We start from the raw sequence: 27,500 nt of genomic DNA, 5'->3' as shown, positions 1-27,500 counted from the left end.
TGAGGAGGCCCTCTAGTGGCGGAGAAGAGTAAGCCCACTTTATTATTATTAACATTATTAATTTATTTTCTTCATGTGATGGAGCAGCAACCCCTTATTTAGTAAAGAACGTCTTTTACACGAAAATAAGTGTGCAGTCAGCGTCGGTATTTAGCTATAAAAGACGTCTCTTCAGAGAGTTTTGAGTGTTACTTTATGGACTCGACTTATTGAGTTATTCATGTTTTATACTGTTATCTGAGTATGTATTTAGTACAATGTACTTTGTTAAAAACTGATTTGTGAAGATTTAGGTTAGGATATAGGTTAAGGTTTCCCCCCCCTTTTGATCTCCATCTATCGTATGCTAGGGAAAGAGTGTTTTTCCTACTTCCACTGTTTACTTTCTCTTATTCCTTGGCATGATAGTTAGGTAGGCGATTGAAGAAGTGACTGATTGGTATTGTATGCTTGTTGTGCTTTTCCCCCCATTATTCAGTTTTCAGAGGGGTTCTTTTGTTGTGTTTGATTTTTAAGAAATAAATTATTGTAATTTTTAGTTTGTGGTTTGGTGTATCCTCTCTGAGATTTTGTACTCTTTTAAGTGTTTGGTTTTGCAGGGATCATACTCTTTTTGTGGTACTGATCTGAAATATCAGGTCCAAAAGAACCTTAACTTCAGACCATCGTGAAGTTCATAACAAAAATTGGCGACCGTGTAACAGGATCCTGACTGACATTCCAACCTTTGGGAGTTTTTCTTGGAGAGGTGTGATAGGGAGAATTAGGTAGTTGGGGGAAAATTAACCTATTTGTTCTTTTGTTACTTTTGCATTGGTTTAGGAAGATGCCTTTAGTAGGGGATAAATTTGAGGAAGCGGCAGCCATATTTTTAGCTAGGTCCGACTGGGAAGAGGAGATTTTTGATCTTAAAAGAGATGAGTTCTGGTGTTTAGCAGAGTACTTGAACTTAGGATTACCAACAGACATTAGGAAGGGTCAATTGTTACGTGAGGTCCTTAAAGCTATTAAGAGTAGTAAAGGTAATGCAAAGGAAGCAGTATCGTCTGGTGATCCGGATTTTGTAAACAATGGTAGTGACGAGGAGTTAGGGGATTCAGGTAGCCAGGAGGTGAGCAAATTAAGGTTGAGTATCCTTTCTCAGGAGTTTAAGCTTAAAGAGATGGAATATAAAACTTTGCAATTGAGGGCGGAAGAGCGCGAAAAAGAGTGAAAATTTGAGTTGCGAATGCGTGAGTTTAACAATAATAATAATAGTGATAATAATCATAATAACAATCATAATCGTTTTGAGTTAATGAGTGCTTTGAAGTTAATGCCAGTATTCGATGAGGAAGATGTTCCTGATTTCTTTATTTCGTTTGAACGAATAGCAAGGAAATTGTCTTGGCCCAAGGATATGTGGACCACTATGGTTCAGTGCTAATTAAAAGGGAAGGCTCAGAGGGTATATAACACTTTAAGCGAGGATCTGTCGGCTGATTATGATTCTGTCAAGGCCATTATCCTTAAGGCATATGATTTGGTTCCGGAGGCTTATCGACAGAAGTTCCGTAACCTTAAGAAAGAACCCGGTATGACCTTTGTTGAGTTTGCAAGGAGAAAGGAACAATTCCTTGGAACGAATTAGGCAATTTACATGTAAAACATAGTTGAAGATACGAAAAAATCAGGTTACGAAGGCCGCTTTGGAACGGATTAATTTCGTATCCTGAGGCACTACTATATATATATATATATATATATAATATATATATATATATATATATATATATATATATATATATATGTGTGTATGTATATATGTATATATACTATATGTATAATATATATATATATATATATATATATAATATATATATATATATATATATATATATATATATATATGTATATGTATATGTGTATAAATATATATATATATCTATATATATATATATATATATATATATATATATATATATATATCTATGTATGTATATATATATATATATATATATATATATATATATATATATATATATATATATATATATATATATATATATGTATATATATATATATATATATATGTATATATATGTATATATATATTATATATATGTATATGATATCTATATATATATATATATATATATATATATATATTATATATATATATATATATATATATATTATTAGTGCCTCAGGATACGAAATTAATCCGTTCCAAAGCGGCCTTCGTACCTGATTTTTTTGTATCTTCAACTACGTTTTACATGTAAAGTTGTCCTAATTCGTTCCAAGCCCTACCTAAAAGAAAAAAACCACAGGTAAATTTTTATTTAATAAAATAGCTTAAATTGACCAATAAACAAATGAAATAAAACAATTTGGACCATTCAATACTTAACCTAACTATTACTGTACCTGTAAATAAAGTGTATTAGTGTACAGGGTACAAGAAATACTGTGTACATGCACGTACGTACGTAGTAAAATGTGGAACCTTACCTTTCGAGTGGGTGATGTCTGAAAGTGGCGACAGAGGGGGAGAACAAACGGCAGAAAACATGAACACTTAACTTTACGAAACACATTAAAAAATGGCAGAAAACATTAACACTAAACTTTACGAAACAAATTAACAAATGGCAGAAAACATTAACACTTCTTGATCATCTCCATCTCCATAGAAAACATCCTCTTCTTTCCGTGAACTTCAGCAACATTCTTGGGACCTATGGCTAATAACGTAAGTAGTTAATTTCACACACAACACGATAAAGTAACTTACAGTAAAACGAAAGCGAAATCACGAACACGAATTTACATTAACAACAAAATATATATGGACAAAAGAATTCCAGGTGTTTACGATAACGCAAAAAATGGTCAAGGAACGCCTTTAAATAGAGGCATGATGGGAGAGATGCTGACCAATAGGAGAGCAGGATCTTATGGCGGTGACTAGCATCAAGGACCAATGGGAGAGTGGGAGGATGGTGGCGGGTTTATTGAGTTGGTGGCGCGCCAGTTCTAATATTGTTCTCGGTGGCCTGGGCTAATCTCGGACTTTACCCTTTCATATCCTGAATTATTTTCGTACACAGAAGCTAAAAAATCTGTCTCTGCTTTCGTAACCTGAATTTTTCGTATGTAGGGAGTTTCATATGTAGAGGTTCCACTATAAAGCATGTGTAACTTCATAAAATCCCAGTTTTTTTATGTGAGACATTCTTTCAGTGCATCATCCCTGCACATATCCCTAAATACTTATAATACAGGCTTTCTTTCATCTCCATCTAATATATTTTTGTGACTTTTTGGTATAGATGGTGCAATATAATAATAATAATAATAATAATAATAATAATAATAATAATAATAATAATATTGGGTATTAAAAATCCAGTTATATCGGTGTACGTATATTTTTAAAAAAACAGGAGCCTTCGCACTTTTTCCAAAGTGCCTCTTCAGCTGTAGAGGCACTTATTATTATTATTATTATTATTATTATTATTATTATTATTATTATTATTATATAATAGTTAGTGATTGCAATAATGAATAATAATAATAATAATAATATAATAATAATAATAATAATAATAATAATAATAATAATAATAATAATAATAATAAGAGCATCAAGGAAATAGATACCCTAATCCAGACTGTAAGGATTGTATCTGGGGACATCAGGATGGAGTTTGGAATAGAAAAATGCGCCTTAGTCAACATACAAAAAGGCAAAGTAACGAGATCTGAAGGGATAAAGCTACCAGATGGGAGCAACATCAAACACATAGATGAGACAGGATACAAATACCTGGGAATAATGGAAGGAGGAGATATAAAACACCAAGAGATGAAGGACACGATCAGGAAAGAATATATGCAGAGACTCAAGGCGATACTCAAGTCAAAACTCAACGCCGAAATATGAAAAATAAAAAAGCCATAAACACATGGGCAGTGCCAGTAATCAGATACAGCGCAGGAATAGTGGAATGGACGAAGGCAGAACTTCGCAGCATAGATCAGAAAACCAGGAAACATATGACAATACACAAAGCACTACACCCAAGAGCAAATACGGACAGACTATACATAACACGAAAGGAAGGAGGGAGAGGACTACTAAGTATAGAGGACTGCGTCAACATCGAAAACAGAGCACTGGGTCAATATCTGAAAACCAGTGAAGACGAGTGGCTAAAGAGTGCATGGGAAGAAGGACTAATAAAAGTAGACGAAGACCCAGAAATATACAGAGACAGGAGAAAGACAGAAAGAACAGAGGACTGGCACAACAAACCAATGCACGGACAATACATGAGACAGACTAAAGAACTAGCCAGCGATGACAATTGGCAATGGCTACAGAGGGGAGAGCTAAAGAAGGAAACTGAAGGAATGATAACAGCGGCACAAAGATCAGGCCCTAAGAACCAGATATGTTCAAAGTACGATAGACGGAAATAACATCTCTCCCATATGTAGGAAGTGCAATACGAAAATGAAACCATAAACCACATAGCAAGTGAATGCCCGGCACTTGCACAGAACCAGTACAAAAGAGGCATGATTCAGTGGCAAAAGCCCTCCATTGGAGCCTGTGCAAGAAACATCAGCTACCTTGCAGTAATAAGTGGTACGAGCACCAACCTGAAGGAGTGATAGAAAACGATCAGGCAAAGATCCTCTGGGACTATGGTATCAGAACGGATAGGGTGATACGTGCAAACAGACCAGACGTGACGTTGATTGACAAAGTCAAGAAGAGTATCACTCATTGATGTCGCAATACCTCCCATGGGACACCAGAGTTGAAGAGAAAAGAGGGAAAAATTGGATAAGTATCAAGATCTGAAAATAGAAATAAGAAGGATATGGGATATGCCAGTGGAAATCGTACCCATAATCATAGGAGCACTAGGGCACTCCAAGATCCCTGAAAGGATCAAGAAAAACTAGAGGCTGAAGTATCTCCAGGACTCATGCAGAAAAGTGTGATCCTAGAAACGGCACACATAGTAAGAAGAGTGATGGACTCCTAAGGAGGCAGGATGCAACCCGGAACCCCACACTATAAATACCACCCAGTCGAATTGGAGGACTGTGATAGAGCACAAAAAAAAAAAAAAAAAAAAAAAAAAAAAAAAAAATAATAATAATAATAATAATAATAATAATAATAATAATATTATTATTATTATTATTATTGTTATTATTTTTACCCTTTTTAAAACCAGAATTTTTTCAAATCACAGCATTTTGGAACATAGCGATAGCATCAAACTATGAATAAAAAAATGCAAAATCATGATATATTGATATAAAAAGAACAACAAACTATGAATAAAAACATAAAATGGCGATACAGGCAGTCCCCGGGTTACGACGGTCTCAGCTTACAACGTTCCGAGGTTACGACGCTTTTCAATTATATTCATCAGAAATTATTTCCAGGGTTACGACACATGTTCCAGGGTTACGACGCATGTTTGAGAGTTACGACGCCTACAAACGCTGATCTGGCAGATGAAATATGACACCAAAAATGCAAAATAATCAATATTTAAAGGTTGTTTTGATGAAAAATGCAATAAGAATGCTGTTTAAATAGTTCTGATGCACCTAAAGCATTAAAGTAAGGTTTTCTTAGGGTGTTTGACAATGTTCCGGCTTACAACGATTTTCGGCTTACGACGCGTCTCAAGAACGGAACCCCCGTCGTAACCCGGGGACTGCCTGGGCGGTCCCCGGGTTACGACGGTTCCGGCTTACGACGTTCCGAGGTTACGACGCTTTTTCTTAAATATTCAATGGAAAAATCCGTCCTGGGTTACGACGCTTGTTTCCAGAGGTTACGACGCTGACGCTTCCGACGACTCCGAGTTAACGACGCTTTTAAAAAACTCATACTATGATAAAAATCCTTTATAGTTTAGCACAGTATATTAATAAAAATAAGTTTCTGGTTAGATTACAACAAAAATTTTGAGGTTATGATGATTTTCGACACTTTTTATGTCGTATTTTTCTATGATTTTTAGTGACGCTCATATGCGGAACAGTTTCCGAGCGCGAATGAATACCATACTAGCTTGCGGTGCGCAAAGTTTACATATAACAGTCCAAAAGCACAAATAATGAAAAAAATCATTGCTTGTTTTCCAGTAATAATAACAAAACGAAGTTTCTGGTTAGATTACAACGAGAGAGAGAGAGAGAGAGAGAGAGTAGAGAGAGAGAGAGAGAGAGAGAGAGAGAGAGAGAGAGAGAGAGAGAGAGAGAGGTGTCTTCCGACGCTCCGAGTTAAGGACAGAGAATGTTCGTTTCGTTAAACAAGGCCCTCTGACTCATGCCTTATAAATTTTGTTTTGTTGATACTAAAAATATAGCCTATTTAAAAGACGTTTACTTTAATTAGTCTATATGATACGTAAATAGTAATCAACTGTTCTTGTAGCCCTCAAGATTTGGCAAAATTGAAGTATCCAAAGAGAGACATTATCCAGTACACTGGAACCTTGACATTCGAATTTAATTTGTTCCGTTACCATCGTCGTATATCAAACAGTTTGTATCTCAAAGCATTTTTTCCCATTTAAAATAATGTAATATGTATTAAAAGTGTTCTAGGCGGTATGAAACCACTCCTAAACACAAGCTAAATTACATATAATATACACAATTTATACACAAAATAAACGAGTAATAACACACATAATGATAAAATAACAGCAATGTGATAAATGATAATAAAATGTTAATAAAATCAATTAAAAAAAAGAAAGGAATTTTACTTACCACAACGAAAGATGACGTGAGGCCAGCAGGGGGAGGAGGTAGGGAAGGGTGGCAGGGAACGATTTGTTCTCTTTTTATTTACGTATGTACACTAATAACTACGTAATAAACACAAATGAAATAACATTGCTAAACTAATTTTTATTTTTTTATTTTTTTTTTTAATCAGTTTGTAGTTTAGAAATAATGGTGATGCCTTTGGAAGGTTTTATGCTTTGCTATAATTTACATGTTTTTGCTTCCATCGAAATCATTTTCTTGGGTTTTTCTTATCACCTGCTTTGTCTTTAGCTTTGAGACCCATGGTTAATAATAAAAATAGACAAAATAACACGAAAAATAGGCGCAAATACAACGAACTAAACAACGACGTGTTAACATGCAGCACCAACAAACAAACAGACTGAACGCCATTTATCGGTCACCTATACAACTAACACTCATCGCAAAATCGTCTCAAATATTTCGTTGTATATCAAAGCTTATATTATCGCAATTTTCTGTTGTATCTCAAAACATTCGTACATTAGGGCAATCATGTCAAAGTTCCAGTGTAATTTGATCAGAGCGAGAGAGAGAGAGAGAGAGAGAGAGAGAGAGAGAGAGAGAGAGAGAGAGAGAGAGAGAGAGAGAGACGCCTTGGCAACAATGGTCACCGTCTCGGGGATTGACGTAACATTTATTTTCTGAACAGGATAGGACAGGAAGAAGTGTTTCAGTTTCATTAAACGTCCCTCTGACTCATAGCAGGAAATGTTTTATTGATACTAATATATAAGCCTATTTAAAGATACGTTTACTTTAATTAGTCTATATGATACGTAAATAGTAATCAGCTGTTCTTGTAGCCCTCAAGATTTGGCAAAATCACTCCAGGTTGTACATAAAACTTCAAGAATGTAGTGTCACCAGAGGATTACAATAGTTTTTACCTTCAAGAACCAGCATTCTTTTATGAAAATAACTCCAGGTTGTACATAAACTACAGAAACAACATGTAGTGTACCCAAAGGATTACAAGTAAGGTTTTTATAACTTTTATTAGTTTAAGACATATTTCCAAGCGTCGTTCCGGCTTACGACGATTTTCGGCTTACGAGCGTCTCAAGAACGGAACCCCCGTCGTAATCCCGGGACTGCCTGGCGTTCCCCGGGTTACGACGGGGGTTCCGTTCTTGAGACGCATCGTAAGCCGAAAATCGTCGTAAGCCGGAATATCGTCAAAAATCCTAAGAAAACCTTACTTTTCATGCTTTAGGTGCATTGAAAACTATGTAAACTGCATTCTTATGACATTTTTCATCAAAAAAACCTTCAAATATTGATTATTTTGCCTTTTTGGTGTCATATTTCATCTCCCAGATGAGCGTTGTAGGCGTCGTAACCCTGGAACATGCGTCGTAACCCTGGAAATAACGTCTATTGACAAGAGTCGTAACCTCGGAACGTCGTAAGCCGACACTGTCGTAACCCGGGGACTGCCTGTAATTGGAAACATCAAACGGAGGAATTGTATATAATCTATGAGCCTTTATGACACACCCCATCAAGCTGTCACCCGGGGCAGACCACCTTTCCCCCCCTTTCAGTACGCCACAGCCTACAACGATAACCTCAGCTCTCTGTCTCCCTCGCATATATGTGGCGACAGCATACGTTGGGCATCTTCATTACATGCTAGGTCTGTGCAAGATAAATTTTCTCCCAGTCCCATGCCTTTTCGTCACGGGAAAGTGGGTGGATTTAAGGACTCACAGCGGTAATCAACAATAGGTTTTTCGTATGTCAAAACCTATTGTTTCATAGCGTAGCCACTGTTCATCTTGAAAGGACTTAACAAAAGAAATTGACAGGTGACAAACAGCTTAGCTCCTAACATGTAAATAGTAAATCTAAACAACAAAGATTAAGTTTTGTTCCGAGGTATAGTCACAGGTTCCGGACACCCATGGGGTTTGGCAATACAGGACAAGAAACAAAATGTGACCTAATATATGTACCATTCTTGTGGTTTGAAGGTGGCTTACCTAATTATGTTGAGTCTGGCTGCAGGATTATTGTTCCTTCCCCAGCAATATCTCAGCATGACCACCACTCTCATGGCAATAATGTTTCAGGAATTTTTTATTCAAAGTAAATTAACAGGTTATCAACTGTTTTCTTTATTCTTGATACCCATTCAGATATGGCAATAAAAAAAAAACAGGAGACACAAAAACCTCTAAATATATTATTCATTGTGGTTCTACAGTGACTTACCTAATTATGTCGGGTCTGGCTGCAGGATTATTGCAACTTCACCAATTCAGGCACTCAAAAGACTTCTTTGAAGGGAACATTTTCGAAGAAAGTTAATGATGTACAGGCAGTTCCTGGTTATCGATGATCTGGTTTTACAGCACTTGTCTAACAAAGACGGTAACTAAATTTTCGGTGCTGATATGCACCGATCCACGGTCATCAGTGGTGATCCCCAGTTATTGGTGTCAATACCCGGGGATCAGCACCATGATCGCCGATTTTTTATTATCGTCAAGCTGTCAGGAACGGAGCCCTCGCCAATAATTGGGGACTGCCTGTACTCACCATTTAGATGTCATGCGACTTAGGAAAGGAGTGTGGGTCTGCCTTTTCAAAGGGGGCCACTAAAACCATAGCTAGAGAGGGGAGAGACTGGACAGTAAGTGATGATCGCGTGCACATATGGCACTACTGTTAAGCGATGAATTTTAGAAATGGCAGCGGCATCAACTGCAGACACCAGCAGCAAAAAAAACACTTCTGGCCAGTGCTGAGCCATCAAATGTCACTTACAGAAACAAAATCACAAAAGAACAGGGGGTTACATTTCACAAGTAAGAGACCTATTTTCATTTAGGAAAATCTTTATGACTGTGTTCAAATAACCTCAAGTGCACATATGTTAGATCACAGTCAACTACACACCTGTTTTTACATCTAATATACTAATGTGTGTTATAGTAAGCATTTTATTAAAGCCTATTTGACATTCAATTCATATAGCCTAATAAATTAACAAGTAGGGTTACTGTCAGTCTAAATAACCATGGTTAAGTCTGAACATTTTTCCTACTACTAGTACAATAAAATACAGATAGTATCATGAGGGCTAGATCGAAGCCTTTTGCAGTTGTGTTATTTACATGCTAGCAATAAGTTCTTATACCTGGTATGCTAGAAACACTTAAGGTAGGTATTCCCTTTCATTTTAATTCAATTCATTCATTTCATTTCTGGGCTCAGCTCCGTGTCGGCCTATGAAAGGATCCTTAATATCATTCTTTCTAGGTAAAATTAATCTAAAATGTTACCAGAGAAAAACAAATTAAGAAAATGTCAGTAAAACTGACTCGCTCACTCTTAAAAAAAAGTGTCGGTATGATAATAGGGGCGAGTGTGGAACACTACCACGAGACAATCACCAATTAGAACTTCCAATCAGAATCCCCCCAAGAGAGAGCCGATACCAACGGGCGATGCAGCCGCTACTACTACTACTAGAGGACGCCACGGACAGCAGCGCCCCTAGCGGACATCCTTAATTTTTAGCGCTAGCGTCAAGACGCAAATTTTCCTTGTGCTGTGCTATTTCTGGATTTATCTCTGTATTCTACCATGGAACGCTCTGCTATTGCCACGGCTAAGTTAAGTAATCCATAAGTAATATTTTACCACATTTTTTATCTTCCTGGGTACCAGTATTTTCCTCTTAAATAGGTCATATAACGGTTCCCCGTTGTCTCGTGGCGGCGCCATGCTGCCTCGTAAGAATTCCCGGTCCTCCATACTGGGACTTCTTATACTTATGGGCTTACTATATTACGTTCATTGTTTTTACATCGAGTTTTAGCTAGTTCAGCCCTCCTACCATTTCTCTTAGTTTGGTATTTAGGGCTAATATTATTATTCCGGCCCAGCATCCCGGCTCTTGCTCTTCATCGGCTATCGCTGGCTCCGAGTAGGCCTCTGTTTCTTGGAACAGTCTGCCTCCTCCTGGGTTTCTTTCTCTTTTACTAAAAGTGTCTTTTCCATCTTTTCGATGTATAATTTTATTATATTTAGGGTGTTAGGCTAGCCTAGGTGCTTGTTCCTTGTATTGGTACAGCCTGGTTCACGTGGCCCTCTCACGGTTGTGTTGCTCGCGGCCTAGGCCACTTGCGGTCACGTGTCCCATCGCACCTTACCCTGCCCCCGGCCCTCCCCTTCTGGTATAGGGAGGAGCTGGGTGGACCCCTTGGTTGTCATGACAACCTCAGTTGCCTTCTCTCACTACTACTCTGAGGCGGCCAGGGGTTCCTCCCAGCGGGGGTATAGGGCGACCACTCATGAGGTACCGGGTCTCCATGCGGTAGTTGGTGAGGCGGGGAGGAGTAGGCCATCCCTCCCCCCCACCCCCCTCTTCTCGCTCCCGCCGTGTTACACCGAGACCTTCCTCCCCCCCTCCCCAGTTTGCTCAGCCACCTACCTCGCTATACGAAAGGAGCCTTTCCGTCGCAGCCGGGGCACCTTTGGTTATAGGTTACTGGCTCCGCTAGCGAGCGGGGTGGGCACCTCTAGTGGGCGGTTGCTTGCCTACTATAATCCTTACATCTCTCCCCCGCTACGGAAGTGAGCTTGCTTCTTACCCGCGCACTCTTCTAGTAGACGGGCGGAGGGAGGTTTGTTTTATTATTATTATTATTATTATTATTTTTAAGGATATACCCTAATTTTACAATGAATTGTGTAATATGATTAATTTTATCTACCATCCCCGCCATTTTCCGTCGTGGTTTCCATTTACCACACTCCTGGTTGGTTCCCTCTTTTGTGTCTCCGCCATCAGCGGAGCTATAGCCTAGAGCACACAACCAACCTGGTTACCACACGTATTTTGGCGGGGCTCTGGTTTAATCTAACTTTATCGCTCCGGCACCAGCGGAGCATCTGTTAGACTGTAAGTGTTTACCTGGTACTCATGTATGTTTCCACTTACAGGCTACCAACTGTCAGGTCCCAGCGTGCAACGCGACGTTGTACGACCCCTGCGGCCACGATGAGTGCAGGTCTCACGCCCATGTGCCACGTCATACAACGAGATGATCGTCTGGCACCCAGAAGCCTGCGCCATCTGCTACGACCTGGTCGGTCAGCTGGGAGATGGGGTAAGTCCGTTATACGGCTGCTTTCTTATCATTTTACTAACAACTTTTAGTCATAAGTTTGTTAACCCCGTTCCACCACTGGAAGCTAATCTCGCCTTTCTTTCAGGCTACTGGTGTGAGGGAAGTCGCCCTCGCCACCCTGAAAGCGTGGGTGGCGGCTTCGGGAAGAACGCCGCCAAAGGCCAGCCCTACATTCTGGATAAGAAGCTGGCCGTCCAGATCTTCCCCGCGGACAAAGTTCGACCGGTTACGTTGACCCCTTGTCCGCTGCCCCTCTGATAGCCTCCATCCAGCAAGACCTCCAGCAATCCTTTGGGGTCGTAGCCTCCCAGGAGTCGGTCCCGGACGTCGCTGCCCTGGACCTTAACATCGAGCCCATGGCGGTAGGGGTGGAGGATTTGTTGGTTGAGGTAGGTGTGTCGGGCGCCCAAGGTCTTTCCTTGGGTGCTCCTGGATCTTCTCCTGTCCCCTCTTCAAGTGCTTCATTTCCCAAGGCTTTGTGGGATCTGAGATCCCTACCCGCTCTCCCGCTCTCTCTGTACCCCCAAAGGTGAAGGGACAGAGAGAACCGAAGACTCTGGCCAAGACAACTTCGAGGAAGTCGTCTTCGTCTTCTTCGGCTAGGAAGTCGTCGACTTCCTACGCCGACTGCGGTGAAAGCGAAGCCGAGCTCTTCTCACTCAAAGAGCTCCAGAACGCAAGGCTTATCAAGGAGAAGGTGCTCGGCGCTCCCGCCGAGCCAGTGCCTTCTCCCGCCTCCACCGCTTCCACTCCGGCTACGCCGGTAGGGGTAGCAGGTCCTAGCACCTTTGATCCCTCTGCTTTCTCAGCAGTGGTGATGCAACAGGTGGGCGAGCTGGTTGGCTCGCAAGTCTCCGCCCTGGGGACACGATTCGAGCAGATGTTTGCACAGTTGTCAAGCACTCTGTCTCAATCAGGCCAGTCAATTCAAGACCTCTCTAACAGGATGAGAGAAAATGAGGACCGAGTAGCCGGGCTATCTCAGGTTCCTCTTCCGTCTCCCCAGCGCCAAGCACTGGGATTCTCCAACTCCCGCCATACGACTCTCTGCCAGCTTTCTCTATGGAGAACCCATGGAGAGTAGCTGCCTACTCTCCTTCAAGGATGGGATGATCTCTATCCCGGAGTGTGGAACTCGAAGGATTGAGGACTTCGAGTTTTACCCTCCAGGTCTGACGCAGCCTTTCATCGGTTATGCTAGGCTGACGGCAACGGCTCTGACGAGGGAAGACAAGATCTCTAAAGAGTCGGTCCTATATAGTAGAGATCATGCTCAGCGGGAATGGGTTCACTGCCTTGAGGACTGGGAGTGTACGAACACCAAACTCCAGGCCTACAAGAGTCCCTTCACTATTTTCGCGACGGAAGAGGAGGTTTCTCTTCCGTTCGCCACGAAATTAGTGGAGAAGTCCCTTCAGGCAGTCCTCAAGGATGAGCCCATCCCACAGTTGAGGGAGGCGGCGGAGTCTACTTCTCCGCTCTTCCCGGCTTTTCGGAGAATTGTGGGAGAACTTGCCAGCTACATTCACGCTTGGTAAGCTCAAACCGGACTGCGCCATGGACCAGTTCGGCGAGAAACTACCAAGGCTGCCGGATTCCCTAATCCAGGCAGAGTTTGATGCGCGAACCAGGTTTGGCAGGTCCCTCAATTCCCTTATAATTACGGAATGCTGCCCTCTCTTATGCTACGGAACCGCTGTTCAAGATTTTGGCGAAATCTCAGTTCCAGACGGTACTAACGGACGCTTTTGACTTCTTCCAGGCTAGGAGGAACTGCCGAAAGCATGTTCTACAAGAGTGTACCATTAGGCATGAGCCGAATAGACTCTTGGCCTCTAGCATGTGGGGAGCGGATCTTCTTCCCAGAGTCCGCCGGTTCCGGTCAACGAAGTACACCACGAAGCTGCTAGGCTCAACCAGAGCCTTAGAGCTAGGTGGGGTATTTCCTCGAAGAGGAAACAAGATTTCCGTTCCCACTGCTGGTAAGAAAGAAAACCGAAGAAGGCTGGTAAGAGGTTCCAGCCATATAAAAAACTCAGCAACAGCAGCAATTTGTGCAGGCGGTCCCGGTTACCCAACAAGGACAACCTGCTAGTTCAAAGCAGAATCAGCCCATCCTCCTGTTGTCCCCTCAATCTCAGCCATCCACCTCCTACGCTATCTCGCCGGCCTTCAACCCTGCATATGAGGCTCAAGGCTACAATCAGGGCGAGAGGTTACTTTTCGTCGCGTGGCGCAGGAAGGGCGACAAGGAGCAGGCAGTTCAGAGGAGGGCGTTGTGGTCCAACCCGCCCATCAACAATGAGGCTCCCCAGGTAGGAGGGAGCTGTTCCTCTTCCGCCACAGGTGGGGGTTCAGCAATTGGGCACAGAGCATAGTGTCCAAAGGATTGGGCTGGAGTTGGATCAAAGATCCTCCTCCAATCAAATCATTCCACCAGATACCGTCAAAGGAATTGACAGATTACGCGGAAGAACTCCTTCAGAAAGGAGCTATTGCGAGAGTCAAGCATCTAAAATTTCAAGGTCGCTAATTCAGCGTGCCAAAAGAAAGGCTCAACAAAAAGAAGGGTAATCTTAGACTTGTCAAAGCTAAACTCTTTCATTCGTTGCGACAAGTTCAAGATGCTTACCCTCTCGCAAGTAAGGACCTTACTTCCACGTGGAGCCGTCACATGCTCCATCGATCTTACAGACGCATACTATCATATCCCTATAGCCAGCACTTCCGCCATTCCTAGGATTCAGGCTAGGAAATCAAACATTCTCATTCAAGTGATGCCCTTCGGTCTGAATGTAGCCCCCAGGGAGTATTCACGAAAATAGCAGAAGTGGTTGTACAACAATTGAGAGCTCAGGGAATCATGGTAGCAGCATACCTCGACGATTGGTTGATCTGGGCACCAACAGTCGAGGAATGTCTCAAAGCCACCAAAAAGGTAGTTCACTTTCTGGAACATCTGGGGTTCCAGATAAACAAAACGAAATCAGACTTACTCCGGAATCTCGTTTCCCCCCCAGTGGCTAGGAATCCAATGGGATTTGTCTTCCCACAATCTGTCAATTCCAGTGGCCAAACGGAAGGAATAGCAAAATCTGTCAGGCAATTTCTCAAATGCAAACAAACGTCAAGAAGAAACCAGGAGAGAATCCTAGGGTCTCTTCAGTTTGCTTCGGTAACAGATATCCTTCTGAAAGCAAGGCTGAAAGATATAAATCGAATTTGGCGTCAAGAGCAAACTCCAAATATCGAGACAAGTTGTCAGTAAATCCCACAGATCCTCCGCAACCAACTACGGCCTTGGTCAAAAGTAAAGAACTTAGCCAAGAAAGTACCCCTTCAATATCCCCTCCCAGTGTTAACCATTCACACGGATGCATCCCTGTCCGGGTGGGGGGGATACTCTCAGTTCAAACAGGTTCAGGGGACTTGGTCAGTTCAATTTCGCCAGCTCCACATAAACGTGTTGGAAGCAATGGCAGTATTTTCTTACTCTGAAGAGACTGCTTCCCCCGAAGACGTCTCATCTAAGGCTAGTTTTGGACAGTGCAGTGGTAGTTCATTGCATCAACAGAGGAGGTCCAAATCCAAGCATGTGAATCATGTCATGATAGCCATCTTTGCATTAGCAAACAAACACAAATGGCATCTGTCTGCCACTCACCTGGCAGGAGTAAGAATGTGATAGCAGACGCCCTTGTCCCGGTCAGTTCCTCTGGAAGGGGGGGGGATCAGAGTGGTCTCTGGACGACGGGTCATTCCAGTGGGTAAGCCTGAGAGTCCCAGGTCTCCAAGTGGATCTCTTCGCCTCACAAGCGCAACCACAAGCTCCCTTGCTATGTGGCCCCCAACCTGGACCCTCTGGCTTTTATGCCACGGACCCCCGCCCGTGTCGTTGGATTGGAATCAGTGGAGGAGAATTTATGTTTTTCCTCCAGTGAATCTTCTCTTGAAAGTCCTAAGCAAACTAAGGTCTTTCAAAGGGATAGTAGCTCTGATTGCACCGGACTGGCCCAAGAGCAACTGGTATCCTCTCTTCTTCGGAATTGGGTCTCCGACCTCAACGGATCCCCAATCCTCCAAGCTGTTCACAATCAGTACAAATGAGGACTGTGTTCGCTTCCTCAGGAATTCTCCAGACCCTAACTTTATGGACTTCATGAAGTTTGCGGCTAATAAAGATGCTGATATTGATCCACAGAATATTCTCTTCCTAGAATCAGATAAGAGAGAGTCAACCATTAGACAATATGACTCAGCTGTTAAAAAAAAATTAGCATCTTTCTTGAGAGAATCGAACACTACAACCATGACAGTTAATTTGGCTATATCCTTTTTCAGATCCTTGTTTGAACAAAGGTTTAGCAGCTAGCACGATTACCACTCATAAATCGGCTTTGAAGAAAATCTTTCAAGTAGGTTTTCAGATAGATCTGACTGAATCTTATTTCACATCTATCCCTAAAGCCTGTGCTAGACTTAGACCTTCTCAGAGGCCTACTACAGTTTGCATGGTTCTTAAATGATGTCCTCAAACTAGCTTCAGATACTGACGAACTCATCTTGTACATTCATAATGCTCCTGAGGAAGACATTATTCTTATTAAGCCTAGCTTCAGGAGCTAGAATTTCAGAACTGTCGGCTCTATCCAGAGATGCGGGTCATGTGGAATTCCTCCCATCAGGAGAAGTTCTACTTGCTCCGGATCGTAGCTTTTTAGCCAAAAATGAGGATCCTCTTGCAAGGGGGTGGGGCTCCTTGGAAGGTTTATCCCACTTCCACAGGATCCTTCTCTCTGCCCAGTATCAACTCTTAGAGCCTTTCTATCTCGTACTTCTTCAAGATCCTCAGGTGCTCTCTTCATGAGAGAAAAAGGTGGTACTTTGTCAGTAAAAGGTATTAGACAGCAAATCCTTTACTTCATTAAACAAGCCAACCCTGAGTCATTCCAAAAGCACATGATATCAGGGGAGTAGCCACCTCAATTAATTATTTTCAACATATGAACTTTGAGGATCTTAGGAAGTATACTGGATGGAAATCCCCGACAGTCTTTAAACGGCATTATCTAAAGTCCTTGGAATCTTTAAAGTTTTCAGCAGTAGCAGCGGGAAACATTGTTTCCCCTGATACTGTATAGTAGTTGTAGTATAGATCCAGGTCTCCTTTCTACCTACATCATCCAACATGCCTCACCCTATCGCCAGGCTACTCGAATATCATAGCCTTAGCCGTTGAATCATAGTGGATTGTCCCTTATTTTTTTTTTTTTGCTAGGGACATCCACACTTGTACTGATAATGTACTTCAGTGTACCTACCCTTATTTTTTATGCTAGGGTAAGGACACAATATGTTTGATATATTTTGCCATACTTGTATTAATGATGGACTTCAGTGTACCTACCCTTATTTTTTTTTTTATGCTAGGGTAGGACACAATGAGTTTGTATATTTTGTAAATATGTTAAGTAAATCCCTTTGTTTGTTTATATTACATGCATCTCTGTAATTTACTTTAATTACCATTTAAGTACTTTAAGATTACTAACGTTCTATTGTTTTACTGTTTAGTATAAGTTAGTTTAAGTGCTTAGTTTGTATGCTGTAATTGATTTACTTATATTATATCCATCATTTTACACTGCTTTTTCATTGTTCCCTTTTTTCCCATCTTGTCTGTTTTCTCTGGTACTCTTTCATAGGCCGACACGAGCTGAGCCCAGAAAAGGGATTTTGACGAAGGAAAAATCTATTTCTGGGTGATTGGCTCGTGTCGCCCTATGAAACCCCCCCTTTTTTGGTTTGTTCCCCCCCTTGCAGGACAAGATGTTTTTAGATTAAGGATGTCCGCTAGGGGCGCTGCTGTCCGTGGCGTCCTCTAGTAGTAGTAGTACGCGGCTGCATCGCCCGTTGGTATCGGCTCTCTCTTGGGGGGATTCTGATTGGAAGTTCTAATTGGTGATTGTCTCGTGGTAGTGTTCCACACTCGCCCCTCCATTATCATACCGACACTTCTTTTTAAGAGTGAGCGAGTCAGTTTTACTGACATTTTCTTAATTTTGTTTTTCTCTGGTAATTTTAGATTAATTTTACCTAGAAAGAATGATATTAAGGATCCTTTCATAGGGCGACACGAGCCAATCACCCAGAAATAGATTTTTCCTTCGTCAAAATCCCTTTTTTACTCAAAAAGATACTTCAAATTCGTACTAAATTATAGTTTTCAGAGTAAATTTTACCAACTAGCTAGTCTACCAAGGTTGATCAACAAATAACCAAGGGTAGCCTTCCATAGCCTAACCTTAGCTTAATGAATGTGTGTGAGCCTAGTATGTATGAGAAGCTGGGATTGGAAGGTAAGAAGTTGGTGTTAGTTGAGTGTGGAAGGAAGAAAAAGCATGTGAAAAAGCCTGGTAGGATTGACAAGGGGGTGAGCGTGCAAGTGAGTGTGGATGATAAGTGTGTGAATACGGATGAAAGTTAGTTGAATAGTAGTGATACTCAATAGTATCTGTGGGTTCTCATTGGAGGAGGCAAGTGAGAATATGGAGATGGCAACGCAAAAAGATAGGAAAATAGTAAGTAGTATGAATGGTTCTTTCGTTGGAGTAGAGGGCGGATTGAATGAGATGGATGAGTTGCTTGTAGAAATAACTGCAATTTTGGGTCAGGATGATAATGAGGTAGATGATGTGGTGCATGACCTGTTCAATGATGTGAGCATGGATGGTAGCCGTGGTAGTGCAGTAGATGATGGTGATGTGGAAGAGATAGTTCCGAGAATATATGAAGCCCCCATTACTCGAAGCAGAGGTCCTGTTCCTGAATACGACTGGGTGATGAAAAAGGCCAGGTAAGTGGTCGTAAGTTGGTGTTTTTGTTTGAAGTATTTGGCAAAGTAAGACTCTTCACTGGTCTCGGCGACTCTCTTCCTTTTGCCGCATTTGGCTCGCCCTCTATCACCGCTGGTTGAAAAGGGCTCCTGACCTCTCGGCTGCCAAGTGGTGGAGGCAGTGGGAAAGGGATCAGCCCTGGCAGGAGGGTGAGAAACCCTCCTAGATGGAGAGCCAGGGCAACGTTGAACAGAAACAGCAGGAGGTTGGGGCCAATGGAAGAATGCTGTGCGGTGCAGCAAAGAATCCTGGCTCGCTCTCCTGAAGTTTCTGATCACCTCGTTTACATCTGAAGATGGAGAGAGGGTGGATCCCTGAAGCGAGGCATTCCTCAGGTTAGTCACATCCTGAGGGTCCACAGCTCGATCAAGCCTTGATGAGACAGTGTCCCTGCGCTTCAGCACCAGGTTGGCCCAGAGGTTGGCAAGCTGGTGGACTAAGAACTCCATAGCCTTACCTTCTGACAAAACAAGGTCATGGAGCTGACTGGCCATGTCCGCTTGCTTGTCAGGCTGCTGTGAGTTTCAGTGGTGGCAAGAAAGCCCACTGTGCCACCCCAAAAAACCAACCATGAAGCTGCTTGCAACGCCGCCATCGTGGTTTGTTCGAGCTGCGACATCTCCTGGGAAGAGAGCGTTGGGGTTCGGTGTTGCAGTGTCTGGAATGAAACTCCAGGTGCCAATGATGTTACCGTCGGGTTTATGGGCAAGGGTGAGGGCTCAGCCTCTTGGGCCACATAGTACTTCCTCTGCTTCTGGAAAGCAGAGGGGAGTAGCTTAGAGGACTGAGATACCCGCAGCGAGTCCTTCCTCGCTGAAATTGTCTATCGGCCTTGGTCAGAGCCTCCCATGGCAGGGATGACAAGGGCAGCTCAAACCGGGACTGAACACCGCGAGGGGCCCAACAAAGAAGGTTGACTGCATACTTATGGCCTTTCAGAGAAGTAGTTGGAGCTTCTCCTATGCCGTTTACCTTCCGGATGAGACTGATGATCTCGTGGAAGGTTGTTTTAGCTGCCACATCTTCCAGAACAGCTGGAGTAGCTGGTTCCGGAAGGTAGCCAGCTGAATCATCGGTTGCCTCGTGAAAATCATCCTTCCTCTGCATTGACGCACCCGGGCATGAATGAGAGGGGTCCAGTCTTGAAGAAGAAGGCCGAGTCTCTAGTTGTTCATGAAGGACAGCAGAAGGTCCAGGAGCCAAGGGCCCCAGAGCCACAGAAGCCCTTGGAGGCTTGGAATCACGAGGGCAATTCTTCGCTGCCTTCCAAAGGTCCTTATACCCTGTTGAACACCCCCTTGCAAGAAAGGGAAAGGTGGAGTTGGAGGATGCCTGTCTGCTTCTGGAGAAGCTGGAGGAGAGAGGGGAAATGGAGCCCTATCCACAAGCACTGCTGGAGCCCTGTTAGGAGGATCTCGGCTGGGTTTGAACTCAATGGGTGAGATATGATACTTCTCTACCAAGGAATGAGCCCTTGGAGATTGAGAACCTTGAGAGGTTGGAAGTCTGGACTCGAAAGGAAGAGTCACAGGATGCCTTTGCTTCCAGAGCACCTCTCACTCATGGCAGCTTAGGGATAGTAAATCCCCTTAACTGCTTTCCTAACTTCCCAAGAGGAATCAGAAGGGGGCTGGAAGGTCATATGAAGGAGAAGGGGCCCGCTTGAGGCCTAGTTCTCAAGGGGAAGTCAGAGAACGACGACCTCTGATCAATGGTGAAAGCCTATATGGCTGCCTTTTGGAAGGCTGGGATGCACCTTCATGAGGATCCCAAGGTGGAGATGGGACCTACGGAGGAGGAGCAGACAATGGAAGTTCCAAGGACGGGTACTCCGACCCAGACGTCTCCATTTTCCATGTTGAAACATTGCAAAAAAACAGAGGAAAAAGGTTTTACAGGTGCATGTGTATCTGCAGGAGCAAGAGCGCATGTTGGTGCGGGCACACATACAGGTTCTGAACGCGTGTAAGTGTGTGCAGGCAAATGGCGTGCATATTGACGTGCAGGAGAATGCCTAGAGCCACGCATGTTAGAACTAGCTGGGGAGCGTTGATGCTCTACAAGTGAAATTGCACGTCTTGTTGCATGTGTAGATGAAGAAGAGCGTTCTGAAGAAAGAGTGCATCTGGGGCGTGATACTGGAGACCAAGAACGCCTGCTGGAGTGTTTAGAAAAATGCTCTTTTGATGCGCGTTGGCACAAAGGCAGTAGTGCATCTCAGTGAGCACTTATATTGTTGTTGAGGCAGTGGTGAAGCAGCGCATTGGGTAACGCACATTACAGGTGAGCGCTGTCTAAAGGAAGCATGCGCAATCACACGTGCTGTCCAGGAGTAACGCGGCACGCAATGAATGGTGCGCATCAGGAAATAGTTCTCGCTGTATTGCCGCTCACACTGGTGTAGAAGGGGGGCACGCATTGGTGCGTTGTCCCCAAGAAGGAGAGACAGTTTCTCTGCGACCTCTCTCCAATGAAGGCTCCTGTGCGCGTGGCGAAGCATCACGCACTGCGGGGGAGCATTCAATTAGCAAAGCCTCCTGTGCGCATGCCATAGCATCGCCCATTGAGGAGGAGAGTAAATCCAACAAAGGCTCCTTTGTGCGTGCTGTAGCAATGCACAAAGACGAGGAGCTTACGCGTGAAGGTCTGGTAGTTCTCGAAGGAGAGCGCACATCAGCACGTCTCTGAGAGGAGTCTTTACTACTTCTCTGAGAGTCACTGCTGGCTCTTGAAGAAGGCGTGTCAAGAGGAGTCCGAGGACCTCGTCCAGGGACAAGGCGAAGCTGCAGGGCCCGCATCCCCGAAGGCGGGCAGACAGGAGGACGAACCTGGTCAGCATCGAAAAGAGCCTCTGCAGGTGAGGGCTATGGGGGCTGCGCCGCAGAGGGAAGGACGTCTTCCTAAACAGCACGGGAGGATGAGGCTGCCTCCTCCGAGGAGACTAAGGAGGAAGACACAGCCCCAGAGGAGAGTGTCGCCAAATGTCTCTCCTTCGACGGCAGGCCAGGAAGTCCCAACGAAGGCCACAAAACACGAAGGGCATCATCAACACATACTGAAAAATAAGGCTCATCCTTGGAAGGGCCAGGCCTTCCCGTTTCACCAGGGGAAACAGGCAGGTCTCGCTCTTTCAGAGGCTGACCAGGAGTTAAATTGTCAATCTTATGTGCTTAACTCCTGGAGTGAGATGCTGAAGGTCCGAAAGGACAAGTCCCCGACAAGGAAGCAGAAGGTCTGGGTTGTTTGGTCTTCGAGGAAGAACTCAAAGGTGAAGAATCACTTTTCTTCTTCTTACTTCGCCGCTGGTGATACTCAACCCACTGGGCAGGCGACCAGGTATGACACTACTCACAGGGGGATTCCAATGTACAGAATGCCCCCTGCGAGAAGGACGAAGGGAGTGAGGGTCTCTATCAATCCTGCTCATGAAAGTCCCCCACCTACGGCCCGGGACACCAGGGCAGGAACGCATAACCATATTGTCAGACATACTCGTATTCAGCTAGAAAGAGAGAAAGAATGTTATGAACAATTTCAACAAGACAGCGAGAGCGAAAGAGAGAGGCCTTTCCTCGCTGCTGGCTGTAATCAAAGTGACGACTCAGTGAGCTGGTGGGGAAGCGGCGCTTCCCCACCACCAGGCAGGTAACTACCAGCCCGGTTGTTAACTAACTCGGTATATAAAAGAATGTATTAGCCGGTAGTTTCAGCTGAGCTGCAATCTATCCTAAGTAAAGGACAGAAGGTTTGTATACGGTGTAGGAACAATTCAATACTATGAGAGAAAATGGCTATGCTTATATATACAGGCAACTTGATTATAGCTGTCAAACATTCTGTAAGACAGATTTATTTAATTTGTATTAAACATTTTACATATATTTCTGTTTACATTATCATTAACATTTTTAAAATATCAAATCATTGTTATAAGCATTTTATGGGGTGTCTACATAAAAGTAATAGTTGTTAAAGGGTACTAATCTAAGATGACTTAGGATGTTTTGGGATGATAGTTTGAGGTGTATTTTTATTTGAATTAATATTAAATTGTTTTAGAATGATAATTTGAGGTACAGGCAGTTGTTGGCTGGTGGACTCGGTTAATGGCGATCCCGTTTCATGACGCCTGTCCGTCATAAAATCCATGATTTATGGTGCCACAACGTGCTGAGTTTCAGTTATCAGCGCCATAATGCACTGCCATTAACCAGTTTACCAGCAGCATAAGCGCCACAAATCGATGAGTTTCGGTTAGCAACCAACCGATAACCAGGGACTGCCAGTATATTTTTGTTTAAACTACTAAATTAAGCAGTGAACATTTAAAATTGATAGTTATAAGCATTTTAGTTTGAGGGGTGCAAGGTATTTGATAGTTATAAGTAGTTACAAGCATTTCTTGAGGGGATTTTGCATTTCTGCAGTGGGTTCTGGAACCTATCCCCACAAAAAAGTGGGGAGCACTGTACTTCAAAAGTGTTCAATCAAAATAACAGCAATGCTTCTCAACTTACCGGAGAACTTATGGGAGTCTTATTAGGAGAATGCAAATGATGTGATGCTGCAGATCTGTCTAAAGAGCCATTACTGGAGTTATGGCTCTTGTTTGCAATGAATGAATTTGTGTCAGCAGGAATGCCATTCTTTGTACTGCTGGACTTCTTCTTGATTTGTTTTTCTGAGTAATTGTATTTCAGGTCTTCTGAAGTGATTGGTTTACAAAATGATAGCTCCTCTGGATACCGAATACCTAAAATACATACAGCAGCCCTCAGAATTTATTCTGATATATAGGTATTTATTAGTTCATAATGCGTAGAATTTTTTTTCAAGTCCTTTCAATAATCAAAACAGTAAATTTTCTACTAATCATAACTTCAGTGACATGCAAAAAAAACAACTTGCTTACACAGTACCTCAAAACAATGCAACAACAGAATTCTCATTACCCAGCATAAAAAATTAACACTAACTTGCATTATACAAAACTAAGATGCATTCAATTCTCAATAAAGGAAAGACGGCAATAAACAAAAAATCATATGTACATTTTCATTATAATTTACAGAAAAAACAAGATTCTCATGATAATTTACAGCAAAAAATATATTTGAAATGGCAATTTGTCGAAAATTGCATTTTTCCTAACTATACAAACCTGAGGTCCTTATACAATAGGAAGGTAACTAGCGGCAGTTGGAACGGTTGTAAGCTTCGAACAAGGGAGTTCGGTAGTTAACTGCTTGTCAGACAGTGCACGCGCAGCGCGACTGGGAGGTGAAGAACCACTTTTGCTTTAGGCCCAGGAAAAAACGCAGAGTGAGGGGTGGCATGAGGTGGGACTACAGTGGTCCCCCCGTATTCGAATAGTTAGAATCCGCGAATGTTTGGAACCCCCCTCTAAAAGTGCTCATAAACTCCTATCCTGAACATGCAAACACCAAAGTATCCCTAAACAGACCAACCTTCATCAAATATACATAAAATATCCTTTATTGTTTCAATTAATCTTTGAAATATTATTAATACTGTTTTAAATAAATTTACATTTTTAGGGTTATACATAAATATTCCATTCTATGTACTAAAACTACATTTTTGTACTAACATGTACGTTTAACTACATACTTAGTTACGTATGTGAAAAAAAATTCAGTCCCCCCATTAGTATTCAGTCATGCATGTTTTCTTTCATACTGTTACTATTTGAGACATCCATTTTTCTTTTTACAAAGGAAGCAATTGTATGTGGAAACTCAACAAATACCAAATGTCTACTTAAAGTATTATCCTACATCAAATATACCATTGAATTGGTATTATTAATATCATTTTTAAAGTCATCTTAAACATTTTACCATTAGAAATATAAAAACAGCCATAGCAGAGAGAGAGAGAGAGAGAGAGAGAGAGAGAGAGAATACTCCTTACGGTTTCAATAGATTGAAATGAACGTCTGTAGACACTTTTTTCCCTCTCCCATAAATACATATATTTCTCCAGAGAAGAGAGAAAGAGGACTGTGCAATTATGTTTGTCTGTCTATCAATTTCTTTTGCTGAGAGCGAGAGAGATAAAAGGAAGAAATAGAAACACCAAATGTATGACAAGTATCTTGTGGAGAGAGAGAGAGAGAGAGAAGAGAGAGAGAGAGAGAGAGAGAGAGAGAGAGAGAGAGAGAGAGAGAGTTGTCCTTACAGTATTTAAAAGAGAAACGGAATGATTATTGTATTTAAAATACTCAGATAAGGGATTTTGACCGTAAGGAAAAATCTATTTCCTGGGCTCAGCTCGTGTCGCTGCGCGAAATATCCTTTAATCTATTATTTTCTAGGGTAAATGTACTAACACATACCAGAGAATAAATAAAATAAAGAAAAAGGTCAGTATAACTGACTCGCTCACCCTCCAAGAGGGTGTCCGGTATGAACACTAGGCGAGTGAGACCACTACCACGAGCCAAAAGCCAATAGAAATCTCCCACTACAAAAACCCTCCAAGAGGAGAGCCTGACCCGCAACAGAGTGAGCATGCTCGTACTTACTACTACTCCATCCCCCATGCTGCCGACCGCTGCGCCTCTGGTGGCCATCCTTTTAAGTTAGCGCACGACGAGTCTTGTGCTATTTTTCTCTCTGTGTTTTTTGTGCCCTTTCGTTGGATTTTTACTATAATGGAGCGTGCAGCTATCGCAGCAGCTTAAGTTAGTACTCAGTATTTATGGTTAGTTGGTTTTTTCCGGTCCCGAGACAGTAATTTTGCCGTTTTTTTAGGTATAAATACGTACTCGGGGTCGGAAGCATGCAGCATGGTTCTGCCTCGTGCTGGGTTCGTTCTGGGTCTCCCATACCTAGAACATCCCCTTGTCTGTGTACGCTCTATATATATTGTTATCCGTTTACTTAGGGTACTGTCTACTCAGGTTTGTCATGCATGCATGTCTTTTGCCTTATGTAGGCTCCTTCTATCCAGACCTATCCCCGCTCTTTGTAAAAATCGGCCTCTGACTAGCTTTGAGTGGTAGACTTGTCTTCGGGTTAGTCGTACACTCCTGGATTTTTTCTCCTACTATATTGCTTTCTTTTCTTTTATTTTTAATTAATTTTACTATGTATTTTGTTATGGTTAGATTGTTAGGCTGGCTTAGCCTAGGTCCTGGCTCATTGAGCCTATACCTACCGCTCATCGAGTTCGGTTGCTTCCATATAGCATCTCTCTGATCAGTTGGTTTGTCCAGTGGGCCTATATGCTACTGCTTTTCAGTTCAGTTGCTTCCCCATAGCATCTCTCTGATCAGCTGATTTGTCCTAGGCTTAGTTGTCTTGTTTTGGTCTTACCGCCTCGTGGTCACTACGTGATCACGAGACAGCCAGACGCCTGCCCAGTCACCTTCCCCCCCCCTCCCGCTCTTCCATAGAGTCGGGGGAGGGTGGGTCGGTCTGCCCATGCTCGCTCCTCTTACCCGAGCCTGCCTCCCTCTCTCCCCCCAGGCGGAGGGACTTGGGAGACGGGACAGACCCAGACTGGTCTCGACCTCTCCGGCTTCTCGGTCCGGCCGGATGGTAACGTGTTGGGGGGTACTGGCCCTTCCCCCCATCCGTTGCTACCTTGTCGCTCCGGGCTAGCTCGAGCCTGTATGTCGTCTCGCTCTTTCCCTCCTTACCAGGGCTCCTTTCCTACCGGAGTCCTGGCATCCAGCGGAAAGTTATTAGTCCACCCAGGTAAAAAGGAGTGGACCGGCGGAACATACAGTGGTCCCTACTAACCTTACCGTATTGCTGAGTTACTACACTCCGCTACGCACTGGACTTGGTCCGGTTCGTTTGAGTTTTAGGTTTAAGTGTGATTAGGTTAACTATAAGTTTTATCTTAAGTACTTAACCGTCCCCCCTCCCTTCCATATCTTACGGATCTCTCGGGATTATAGCTATTCAGGCGACGCAGGAGGGGTTATGCCCAAATTTTTTCCGAGCTCCGGCATGCAACGGAGTTCTTATGTCCGTTAGCCTGTAAGTGTTACTCTTTAAGATACTCATGTGTCTTCCCACTTACAGGCCACCAACTGTGAGCATCCGGGATGCGCCGCCAACACTTCAGGACCCATGTGGACACGAGTTTGCCGGTCCCACCAAATGCTCCATGCGCGACTCTGCAACGGGGACATCCAGGTCTGGTACCATGAGACGTGTACCATATGTTACGATCTGGTGAGCCAGCTTTTAGACGGGGTAAGTATTCCATCTCCGGTAGCTGCTCCGCTTCTGTTTTAATGCTTAAGTTTTCATCATTCACTTTAACTTAAGGCATCTAGTTTTAAGTTATACTTTAAGTTTTAGTTTTGTTTAAGTGATTCTTAAAGTCTAATCTACGCCCTCTCTTCCAGGCGCCGCAGTGAGGGATACCGCACTGGCTACCCTGCGGGCCTGGGTCGGCGGTTTTGGGAAGAACGCCGCCAAGGGTATGCCCTACATTTTAGAGAAACGATTGGCGGTATTAATCTTCCCCGGCCAGGTAAGGCGACAGGATAACGTCGACCCAATAGAGGCGCCCCGACTATCGCCTTCATCCAACAACAGCTGGCTGCCTCATTAGCTGACCAGACCAGGATATCTCC

The 27,500-nt window shown here is 43.1% G+C and overlaps 1 protein-coding gene across 7 annotated transcripts in view; it reads right to left on the bottom strand.

The window, feature by feature from the left end:
- Positions 1–27,500, bottom strand: part of LOC135222767 (unc-112-related protein-like) — a 466,776-nt gene that overhangs the window by 179,150 nt on the left and 260,126 nt on the right. For all 7 annotated transcript variants that reach the window (XM_064261019.1, XM_064261018.1, XM_064261022.1 and 4 more), the window contains one exon: positions 23,401–23,636. In XM_064261019.1, the coding sequence (XP_064117089.1) occupies positions 23,401–23,636 (236 nt within the window). The remainder of the gene's footprint in view (positions 1–23,400; positions 23,637–27,500) is intronic.

This window comes from Macrobrachium nipponense, chromosome 8, assembly GCF_015104395.2.
Source record: "Macrobrachium nipponense isolate FS-2020 chromosome 8, ASM1510439v2, whole genome shotgun sequence".
NCBI lineage: Eukaryota > Metazoa > Arthropoda > Malacostraca > Decapoda > Palaemonidae > Macrobrachium > Macrobrachium nipponense.
This window is presented reverse-complemented; position numbering and strand designations above follow the sequence as displayed.